An 11,273-nucleotide genomic window follows, 5' to 3' on the forward strand; every position below is an offset into this window, starting at 1 on the left:
CTTAATCCTATTCTTCGGTTTGGCGGAAATCGAAGCATTGTCATGTCATAAAGACCTGAGGTTCAACAGAAAAGAGTTTCCAGCAAGGACCAGAAACCTGTGTCACACAAAGAAAAATAGGGGAAAAGAGCTATGTAGAACTTGAAATGAAATTTTTAACACTAACAGCGACTGTTTAGGTGGAAAATTCTCGTTTAAATCAAAATTCCATCATAGTTAAAAAGATTTACCTTAATCTCTGAATAGGAGCACCCCGCCAGGCCTTAGAACAGCAAGGCATTCTGCAATTGCTAGTGGCATCTTTTCGGATGGCACAGCTGAGCTGATAATGTGAATATCTAGAAAATAGCATGAAGGGAACTCATTACATCGACATTACTTAATACAAACTTGAAACTCGCAACAAAATTAGAAATGTGAGAGAATGACTCTTGATAGATCAATAGCTTTTTGAACTCGTCATTAACTATTTCAAGAACTTATTTATCCCTGCAACTTCGTTCTAATAACTATATCAATTTGCATTTATCAACTAATTAGGCAGGGATAACTAAAGTTTTGCACTCTCGTAGCTATCTGTTCAGGCAAAAACACTATCAAGTGCCATTTATATAACATTAAAGTAAATTTGTTCCTTTAACAGAAAATCAACTTCCAAGCATTCAGAGAAACTAAACAGCTCAAGTTTTCCAATCACAACATTCAAACCACCCGATTAAGAGCTGTAAGAGGATGAATTACTTGACGTACAATCAAAATCTTACTACATCAAAACAAGCCATTGTCTGTGTTAACACTACTACTGCCCCCATTCAAAAAACCACAACTATAAGGGCACAATCAAGATAACAAACACTATCGAACTACAACTGACTTTTGGCATGATACATTAATAAAGATAAAATTCAAAAGATGGTTTCTCGTGTAGCGACAAAAGATGACTTTTGACAAGCAAGTTTTCGCAGCGAAGGTGGCCAGACCGCGCCATTCAACTCAATTGATACATTGCCGAGCAGGGACAAGCAAGTTTTAACATAAAAGGTGGCCAAAGTGTCGCGCCATTTGCTTCCCTTTGAAAATGCACAAAGATTACGCACTCGAGTTCTCAGCCAACATTCCCTCCCTAGCTATATATGCCTTATTAACATTTCTACAAAAACACAGTTTTAAGTGATGTTTTGTGGTTCGAGTGTCAGATATCTAGCTATTAGAGCTAGAGTTAAAATTAGGACGTTTTACAAAGTGAAGTTTTGATGGTATCTAAAAAGTTTGTTTAGGGCCTGATAAGGCCCTTTAATCTCTTATGACGACTTATCTAAAATACTAGGTGGTGAAACTGCCATGGATGGGGCTCAATTGACGTGGTTGTAAGATGATTGAGCCGGTTCTGCTTTGTTGCAGTTAATGCAGGTGTTGCCTGGAGTTGGGACTCAGATAAGTGAACTGGGTTTGGTCGATGGTGCTGATGGTGGAGACGATTGCTGTGGCCGGAAGTAGGGAAGTGTTGAATTGAGAATAAGAAGTGGTGCTGTGGGTTTCAGCCTGAAATGAATTTGCTATGGAAGACATAAAATGATTTGAATAGAGCCGGTGGAGTCAATGATTTGAATCTGTGTAAAATGTGGTGTTGTGGTCGAAGTGAGGAAAGAGCCAGGATATGGACCGAGGTGGACTGGTATTTGCTAGGTCTCGCAGCATTATATACAGAAACGGAAAGAAAAGAAAAGAGGAGACTGCGGCTACAGAGCCGAATACAGAGAACAAGGGTTTCGAGTTTGTGTTATTTTGATAGCATTTCTAAAACTCGGGTAAGGTTGAATATTACCCACCAAGTCAGGGCAAAAATATAGGAGAGGGAGAAAGAAAAGAAATTCCAAAGATGTTAGCAATTAGGCGAAGAATCGCTTCTGAAGGCTCTAATGCTTCTTCTGTAAGCTTCATCTGTTTTTGCATTGTTCATCGAATCAAGATTTAGTAGTTTTTTTTTTCTCTCCTTTTAAACTAGGTTGTTTTCTGTTGATTTTTTAAGTGGTCACGTTAGTCATATTTGATAAGGATCATTCATGATTATGTTTGTTAAATTGTTTATCAGACTATAGGGCAGTCTTTGCATAGACTACGCCAGTCTGCATCTTCTGCAACAAGAACTTACGAAGCAGCAAGCAATGAGGTATACAAGTTTTATCTTTGTTAGTTTGATGATTTATAAAGTTAAAATCTGAAGCTGCATCATGAGTTCATTTGTTAGATCATACAAGATGTTGCTATGGTAATTCTTTTTGCATTATCAAGTCAAAATTCTGAAGCTGTAGATTTCTAAATTCTAGGGAGAGGGAGGTAGTTTTGATGGTTTCTCGACTTGCTTAATGTTTTGTGTTTTCTCGTGGAAGAGGGTTCTTATTGGTATGCATTTTCACAATTTCCTGTGCAGGCCATACTTCTTGGAAGAGGATCTAAGTACGTGCAGAACTTCAGTTGCCAGATCTTACCTGGTAAGTCCTTTGGTGGCTTTGGGTGTGAAGATACATATATACTGTTGGTTCAAGGATAAAATTTTGATCACCTAAATCTTGTGTTTGCAGGTACTACAGTTACTTCAAAGTCTATGAGGTCAGCTCTCAGTGGAACTTATCAGTCATAAGAGAAGTTTAATACCGTAATTCTAATCCACTTGGTTTTTTCATATGGAATGTGCCGTAACTCAACACGGGAAATTTTGCATGGGATGCAGGGAGCTTGGTTGCTTACTTCGAAAAGATTCAAAGCTTCAAGGGTGGACTAGGTCATTCTCTTCAGATAATGGCGAGATGTTCACATACTCCTCTTGGTAGCTATTCCTGATTTTGATATATAATTTTGTACTCATACTTTTTTCGAGCAGTGTGATCGGAACGTCTTCTGCTTTTGTTGTTTTGAAGGTGACCTTGTTGATGCTGTTCTTCCTTTCATGGGAGAATCTATAACAGATGGTACTCTAGCAGCTTTCTTGAAAAGTATGTCATAACTTCTCATCATCATCTTTGCTCATATAAGATTTTCTGTTATGTATGTTTGATTAATATATTTATGCAATGGAATATTTCTTGCTTTTATATGTAATACGTTTGGTGTAGAACCTGGTGATAGTGTTCAAATCGATGAGCCAATTGCTCAAGTTGAAACCGACAAGGTACATATCAGGATTTATTTTCAATCATTCAAATAGCGTCTATTTCACAAACTGTGTTTCCTGAATCTGTGATTATGCATTAGGTAACCATAGACGTCGCTAGTCCTGAAGCTGGAGTTATCCAGAAGGTAAATTATTTGCTGTCGCTGTATCTTGTGTACAAAAATATTTTGGGGATTTTTATAAAGTGCCACACTTCCAATTTGAAGTTTAAGAAAATGCCACCGTTTTTTTCAGAGTTTATTAAATGCCATACATTTGACCTTTTTCATCCCGTTTTTTTCAAAAGAACAGTTAACATCCATTAGTGCATAGGTGGCAGTTATCCAGCTTAGTAAATGATATTTGTGCCCTCGAAACAAAAGCCGAGAATTCAAAAACCATCACCACCGGTGGCTACATTCCATTGAGATCATAAAACCATCACTGTCATCTACAACCACAGCAGCAAATCCATAACAATCATGTACGCGAAATGGCTGAATGCCTTCTCTATTGATATCACCGTCTTTAAATGAGAATAATGTACAACCTAAATTAGGCAACAAAATATACAGCTAATGCCATTGACTATTTAGCTAACTATTCTAAGTAATATATACAAATACATGGTAAGAAGAATAACTTAATTGGAGCCACAAATCTTGCAAAGAATTCCCGAATTAACGTCATAATTACTGCCATTGATAATCCAGTGGGTAATTCGTTCTCTTAGGCCTTTCGTCAAACATGTTATGTGCCAAACTTGTAATTGGAAGCTAGCACATTTCCCTGTAGTATGATTTCTCTTTGGACCTGCAACTTCGAATTCCATACACACCCATACTCATAAACCTTCTCAGACACACAATAATAGCTTAGTCTTGCATTATTCATCATCAAAAACAACGGAAGCAGTAGCACCATTCCATGTTCTCTTGGTGCTTAATTTATCCAAACTTTCAATTTAGCACAAACCCATCGACCCTAATCCATCAAAGACGACTCTTAATATTTGTTCATCTCCTCCATTGATCAATGAGTCGTAAGATGGTTAAATCAATTACAGATTTTGCACTAATTCAATCAATTACAGATTCAACTCAGCCAACACAACTCAAACAGTTCTTATCAATTCAAGGCCACCAGAATCATCTCTCCGATCTGCTCCACCATCTTTGTTGGCATCATATTGCAATTCGAGCAAACCCATCTCCTAATTCGTACCAGAACTCAGAACCCCTTTCAATTTGTTCTTGACCATTTGAGCAGCAACCAATTCAGTTTCTCCGTAAATTGTAGCTTTAAATCTCTGTCCTAACATTCATCTATTGTATACACACTCTGCAACACCCATTCATGTAGCTTCATAACTGCAATTTCTCATATCCATTTCCCTCAATAAAACAGCAATACCTTGAGCTCGATCTCATGCAGTTCATGAACCTCATCTCCAATTCCTCTTCTTCTCCTCGGTGCGACGACAACTTCACAGCAAAACCCAATCAAACCCTATTCTTATGTAAATTCCATCAGCAACCATCATCATTCTTTCTCTCTAACAACGATTCCAACACAAACCCATGTTCTATTCTTTACAAGCTCTTCAAACCCTTGTTCTTCATCTCTGAACCCATCTGATTTCGAGAACCCACTCATACTCAAGTTCCACTTCCCCCTGAAATTCTCCATTGTCTTCTCTCAAGAACATCACAAACCCGTTTCTCTACTGTTTCTTCTCATCCATCACCGAGATCAACAAATAACAACAATCACCAATTCTAGTATAATAGGGTTTTGAAGGGTAAATATGTAAATCACGACAGATTCTTTTGATCGAGTCAGCGAAAAAGACCGAGTGTGTGGGTCCTGACGGAAAAACTAACGGTTATGGCATTTAATAAACTCTGAAAAAACGGTGGCATTTTCTTGAATCGGGATTTGCAAGTGTGGCAGTTTGTTAAAAATCCCAAATATTTTCTATTTTTTGTTCCTAAATGCTTATGTTGGTAAGTTCCTTTTTTGATTGAAAGTTTGTAGCCAGAGAAGGTGATACCGTAGAACCAGGGACCAAAATTGCAGTCATTTCAAAATCTGGTGAGGGTGCGAATGTGACACATGTTGCTCCATCTGAGGAGAAGAATACTGTAAAAGAGACGCCAAAGCCATCAGCTCCTGCAGAAAAGGAGATAAAGCCTTCAGTAGAAACTGTTGTTGCCAAGGACAAACCTAAAACACCCTCCCCAGCACCGTCTACAACTTCAGCTACAGTGCCTATTCTTCCTCCCAAGGAAAGGGAAATAAAAGTAAGTTACGTGACTTCTTCCATTTTATGTAAATATGTCTCGTCATTTTTGTTTATACCTTACCATAGAGGCTGTAATACATTTCTTTTTCTCAACAATAAAAAAGTTGTGAAGATAGCACATGGATCTTTGATTACTTAAGTCACTCTGGTCATCGTTGCAGGTACCAATGACAAGGCTTAGAAAGAGAGTTGCTAAACGCCTGAAAGAATCACAGAACACGTTTGTTCAGCTGACCACGACTAATGAAGTTGATATGTGAGTCAAATTTTATTTTCTCCTTGCAAGAAGTATGGGTTACCATGAGGTTCTCCTCATGTCTCTCTGTACCTTTGTCTCTTCCATTGTCTATCCCCTTTGGATACCTTACTCTTACATAAACTGATACATATCATGACAACTGGTTTCATATTTAATGTTCATGGTAATGCAGGACTAACCTGATGAACCTTCGTTCTGAATATAAAGATGCCTTTGTAGAAAAACACGGAGTCAAGTTGGGATTTATGTCAGGGTTTGTTAAGGTAGGTACTAGGTACTACCTGATCTTTTATTGTGGATAGGAAGATACATGTATTTCAGTTGACAATATTTCGGTTTTGCTCCAGGCTGCTGTCAGTGGTCTCCAGAATCAGCCAATTTTCAACGCAGTCATTGACGGCGATGATATCATCTATAGAGACTATTTTGACATTAGTATTGCTGTTGGTACTCCAAAGGTTTGTCATCTTCTGAATATGACTTCTTCTTTTTTGGTATTACATAACTTTAAATCGGATTTACTGTGTCCATGTGTAGTTCTTCTGAAATCGACGAGCACCTTTCAGGATATATTTCCTATTGACTGAGCGTTTTCCCTACCCATTCATTTTGTTTTTGAAGGGTCTGGTTGTTCCAGTTATCCGGGATGCTGAAAAAATGAATTTCGCTGACATTGAGAAGGAGATTAACAGGCTGGCAAAGAAGGCCAATGATGGTTGTCTATCTATCGATGATATGACAGGAGGCTCCTTTACCATATCCAATGGTGGTGTATATGGAAGCCTTTTAAGCACTCCCATAATCAACCCTCCACAGGTATATCACTGACCTTTTTTTTTTTTTTTTGCCAATTTTAAGTAGACTTATTTGGCGTACCAGCATTGGGAGCCTTAATGTTCAGCTTGCAGATTATTCTTACTGAAAAAGAGTCCAACAACTGGATGTTCATTTTGCAGTCGGCAATCTTGGGTATGCATTCAATCAAGAGCCGTCCGATGGTAGTTGGCGGCAATGTTGTTCCAAGGCCAGTGATGTACATTGCACTGACATATGATCACCGACTGATTGACGAGAGAGAGGCAGCTTTGTTCTTATGCCGTATCAAAGATGTCGTTGAGGACCCTCGCAGACTTCTTCTCGACATATAGCACACACCAGATGTTTGTTGGTATAAAGATAAACACAGAAATAAGCCTGTCATATGAAAACCAAAATTTGAAATCCTGTTTATTTAGATCCTTGGACCATACATGGTCATATTTGCAGCAAGAGATTACAAATTCATGGTATACACTGGGTACAGAGTTTTGTTATTCTTTCTGTATAAGTTGATTATGTGTTCCAGTTTGCATGGGAAACTCCCAATTTTGATAGCTATGTTGCTCTTACAAGATCTGGGTTAGAGTTGCATCTTTTACTCTCTCTTTAGAAGTAAAATTGATGATAATAATGCACGGTAAAATTGCCTAGGGGGCATGCCAGTCCTGATTTTTACTTTTGATAAAGGAGGGGCAGCCATGCATTTCAGATTTTTACTTTTGATTTTTACTAGTGATGGCATTTCAGATTTTGAAACTGGAACCTATCGGGAAAAAAAACAACCCCAAGCCGAGATCACTCTCCCACTGATGTATACATTTTGGCTTCTATCTCAGTTCGTTCCTCCCAGGTCCCAACTTCCTGGTCTTACTCCTTGATTTTCTGGCGGGCTTATACAGCCATTTCTTTACCTAGTACAACATCAATAAAACAGCAGAGGCTGCAGAGCTGTGGAGCAGTATTCATCACCACAAATCAGGTTGTGAGGTTGTTTAGACGCATCTAACTAATCACAACACGAAATTTCAAGTTACCACCTTCTTAAAGTTAATTCCATAACCATATAAGCGTAAGTAAGATACAGGGATGTTTCTGGAGTCACTGAAAACTTAAACATCACCAGTATTTCCTAGTAGTAGCGAGTAAGTAAAACAACCGTAGACAGATAAACAAGCACATTAAGTACCTAACTACATATCCAATGAAAGCACCATTTCATACATGCAGTATGGTCCATCTCTAACTCTAAATCAGGAAACGTAACACCATTTCATACATCCAGTATGATCCATCTTTAAATCAAGAACGCTTTGGGGGGACGTACGGGATATTATGTTCATCGCAAATTCCCTGCAAAGAGTAAACAAAATGAGTTTATTAGGTTAACTCTGCCACATTACCACAGATGACACACCGGCAACGAGTTTACATCACTAATTGCCATTAGACAGAAGATAACTAAGAAATACATCTCTGTTCTGTTTTGCCTTCAACTAAAAAATTAAAATCTTACAAACATTACTTAAAAGATTCCAAAAACATAACATATGGTTACATGTCGAACGATTGGATGCAAGTCACTCAAAAAACTCAGTAAATAAGTAGAAATCAAAAGGTGTTCTGAGCTCAGTCGACAATTGTAACAGCCAGTTATGAATAATGTTGTTGAAATTGATGGTTTTAATGGCACAAAGTACAAACTGTAAGCTAACCTGCAATTCTCCTGAAAGCGTCTCTGAAACAGCAAGCGTGTAGCAACCAGGAACGAATCTTCCTGGAAAAAACAAATCAGCATGTAACTCTTAAAACTGTTATTATATAAATCAACCGCTTAAGGGAAACCAGTGAACAAAGCCAAGAACCCAGAAAAGTTCTATATCCAGCATACTAAATGCATACAATGAACCCATAAAAGTTCATTGAGGGGTTTGTTTCCACCAATCAGAATATAGTTGCCGGTATCAGACAGGGCAAGGTATCCATTGACAGAAACATGATCCAAAGTTACTATGATGTTCTGTTGGATCCTTCTGTTTAAATCTCTTGCGTCCTGTAATATGGGTTAAATAATCTAACTCCCACTAAACAAGGTTAGAAGACACAGAAAAATCGAAAAGAAGGACAAAAACGGTGATCAGGAATGTAGCAACAGCAATTCAAAACAAAAAGTCAAAAATTGCAATGACAGTCCACTATCTGATATTGTGAAAGGATTGTTTCATTAGTGTGCCAGTGGCTCATTGGGATCTTTAAAAAATTTCTAATGAACCAGATGGAACAAATAAAGATAAAAAAGCAACCCACTATATTCACTTAGGAATAGCGGTGTACAACGGTTCTGTTCTCATCCTATTCTAGTAAAGTTGCAAATGTAAAAGCACAGAACTGAGCAAGTTTTGAATAGACATTGTATTTTCACGAGTGAGGATGACAATTTTATCTAAGGATTCCCAATAACAAAGAAGATGTGTCCTCATCTATGCCATGACTCTCCATCTTAGATATTCTTGACAAGCAAAACTTCAGAATATGAAACCAATCCATATTTCTTGATGCACATTCTGGTTTGTAAACGTGAAAAATTAAACATCACCTTCTTTGGTTTTTGGCGTGCAGGTCTGTAACTGGACACCTAGCTTCGAGGCAGAGTTAGGATTAACTACACATGCATATCTGAAAATAGGATGTAATATCTATCACCTAGTGCAGGAAGGTTAAAAGTTCAATCCCTTCTTAGCCTTCCCCCAAAATAGTACTCATTTTCTTATTCTAAATTCAAACGTTCGTCGAATCATCATTTATTCTTTTAGCTACATGACCTGAAAACCTTTACGTCTTAATTAAGAGTTTCACCATCAGAAGCTCAAAAAGGTTCAAAATATCAATCTTGTTCCCAATTAACTCTAAAGCTAGCAGTACTAGATGGTGAGATGATCAGGTGAACATCTCCCTTGTTGTAAACAAATCAACAAAAATGCACAGAACCAAAGAAGTACAATTGTATGATGTCTAATCATGAGAGAAGCAAGTTCACTGTCTCATATAATCTTCTACATGCGCTTAAGGTACACAAATTTGGAAAACCTCAAAACAATTCTATTTTACTTACCGATTCTCAACCATCTAGCAGCCCAACTTCTTGTCGGATCCATGACAGATATTATCCTGCGACAACAAAAAATTTCAATAACCACAAAAGATGATAAAGATTCATGAAAAGACAATACTTCCAAAGAGAACCTACCCAGTAAAATTCGAGGTAGTGCACTCGCCCACCATTTCATGATCTTTGTCCATATTAAAAAATTGACAATTTTCACATCCCGATTCCCTGAACTGTAATCAGAAACAAAACCTAAAATCGCAAGAAAAAGTATTCCGCCATTGAAAACATAATAAGATCGAATAGGTAAAGCTCGAGAAAGAAATAAACCTGGTCGTAAGTTTTTACAAGCCTACAACGAAGGCAAGCCCTAAGTTCGTGTCCGAAAGAAGTTGGTATCTGTGCAACGTTGCTCATATCTCCTCCTGTTCCCTACTTCTTCACTCAAGACTAGAAAAGTAGAAAACCAAACGAAGGTTAACCCAGTGTGATAAAAAAGAAGAAGAAGAAGAAGAAGAGGGCAAATGCTTTTACTTTTGGAATCCGATGGTATTTCTGACGTGGCATCACTAGATGGGTTTATGCATTTATAGATGGGGAAATTTCTGTTTGGTCCTTAATTCTTTGAAAGTGTAAAATGTACAGGAATACTCTCCCATACTCATTACCGCCTTAGACCCAATCACCTACCAAAAAGCATTACAACTTTTCTCTCATATTAGAGTTGTGCCCATGTCACGGCTTCAAATGTTCCAAGTAATTTTTCGCGAAGGTATAACCCAGCAATACAGTGGTTCAGTGATTTCTTATCACCCACTCGTATTTCAGCCTTATAAGTTTGCACCAATACAAACTTACTTAGATTTTCTCTACCAAACAATATAACCCATACTACAAAGAGGTTAGTGCCAGGTTTATGCTTCACAGAATTGGGGAAGTATTATCAAATCAACAGTAAACCAAAGCCAAACGTATTAGCTAACAAACTCACGTTTATTAACTTAAGGGGAAGATACAAAATCGTCCAACCAATGGACTTTACAAGCTTATTCTCTAAGCCTAATGCAGAATCACTCTCTACTGCAAATGTGGTTCCTCAACACTCAAACTATTGAACTTTTGAACAACCTGATTTGTAAGGCTTCTCTGGCTATTTATAATGCCAAGAAACCAGGGACAATCTGTATGCAACTCTGTTGCACGCCACATGAACAACCATTTGTCCTTGGGCAGTTCCCCTAACCGCCAGTTCCACTTTTTAACTGCTAACTTTGGTTAGTGTAGCACAGAACAGGATATAGCAAACTAGTTTCTTAGGTTTTGAAGATAGATGAAGTTCCGTCAAGAACTTAGTTAAAATCTGATTCTAGGAACTAGATTCTAAGGTAAAAAGATTGATAATCAAACTTGATAATAATATTGATAATAAGATGTTCTTAAAACAATAAGGCAGAGCCTTTAAATAGGTTCACAAGAACCAACTAAACTGAACAGAAAAAGGAAATCAAAACAAACTAGGAAAGTAAAGGACTTGCCAGGCAAGTTAACTAAAACATATGGATGAGATCAACTGTAACAGTTGATACACGTATTAGGGATCAACTGTCATAGTTGATACACGCTTCAGGGGTCAACT

At 37.7% G+C, this 11,273-nt stretch overlaps 2 protein-coding genes across 2 annotated transcripts; one reads left to right on the forward strand and one right to left on the reverse strand.

Annotated features, from left to right (window-relative positions):
* Positions 1–2,737: 2,737 nt before the first annotated feature.
* On the forward strand, positions 2,738–7,010 carry LOC113333314 (dihydrolipoyllysine-residue succinyltransferase component of 2-oxoglutarate dehydrogenase complex 1, mitochondrial-like). The gene is made up of 10 exons (XM_026579826.1): positions 2,738–2,827; positions 2,919–2,993; positions 3,114–3,169; positions 3,253–3,297; positions 5,182–5,454; positions 5,618–5,712; positions 5,888–5,978; positions 6,063–6,173; positions 6,337–6,531; positions 6,672–7,010. Exons 1-10 carry the CDS (start codon positions 2,800–2,802, stop codon positions 6,861–6,863), a joined length of 1,161 nt encoding a protein of 386 aa, XP_026435611.1. The 5' UTR covers positions 2,738–2,799; the 3' UTR covers positions 6,864–7,010.
* Positions 7,011–7,557: 547 nt separating this feature from the next.
* On the reverse strand, positions 7,558–10,154 carry LOC113303810 (transcription elongation factor SPT4 homolog 2-like). Its single transcript, XM_026552895.1, has 5 exons — positions 9,968–10,154; positions 9,779–9,870; positions 9,644–9,699; positions 8,247–8,308; positions 7,558–7,884 (listed from the first exon to the last, which is right to left on the reverse strand). The coding sequence occupies exons 1-5, from the start codon at positions 10,052–10,054 to the stop codon at positions 7,834–7,836; spliced, it is 348 nt and encodes a 115-aa protein (XP_026408680.1). The 5' UTR covers positions 10,055–10,154; the 3' UTR covers positions 7,558–7,833.
* Positions 10,155–11,273: the final 1,119 nt, after the last annotated feature.

This window comes from Papaver somniferum, chromosome 1 (genome assembly GCF_003573695.1).
Source record: "Papaver somniferum cultivar HN1 chromosome 1, ASM357369v1, whole genome shotgun sequence".
Classification (NCBI taxonomy): Eukaryota; Viridiplantae; Streptophyta; class Magnoliopsida; order Ranunculales; family Papaveraceae; genus Papaver; species Papaver somniferum.

Excerpts from the sequence above, each read along its gene's own strand:
- LOC113303810 (XM_026552895.1), bottom strand. The coding sequence starts at position 10,054 with ATGAGCAACGTTGCACAGATACCAACTTCTTTCGGACACGAACTTAGG. Across the intron at positions 9,871-9,967 it reads TTGTAAAAACTTACGACCAG|TTCAGGGAATCGGGATGTGA; the intron begins GTTTATTTCTTT and ends TTCTGATTACAG. Across the intron at positions 7,885-8,246 it reads CGCTTTCAGGAGAATTGCAG|GGAATTTGCGATGAACATAA; the intron begins GTTAGCTTACAG and ends TACTCTTTGCAG.
- LOC113333314 (XM_026579826.1), top strand. The coding sequence starts at position 2,800 with ATGGCGAGATGTTCACATACTCCTCTTG. Across the intron at positions 5,455-5,617 it reads CCAAGGAAAGGGAAATAAAA|GTACCAATGACAAGGCTTAG; the intron begins GTAAGTTACGTG and ends TCATCGTTGCAG. Across the intron at positions 5,979-6,062 it reads TTATGTCAGGGTTTGTTAAG|GCTGCTGTCAGTGGTCTCCA; the intron begins GTAGGTACTAGG and ends GTTTTGCTCCAG.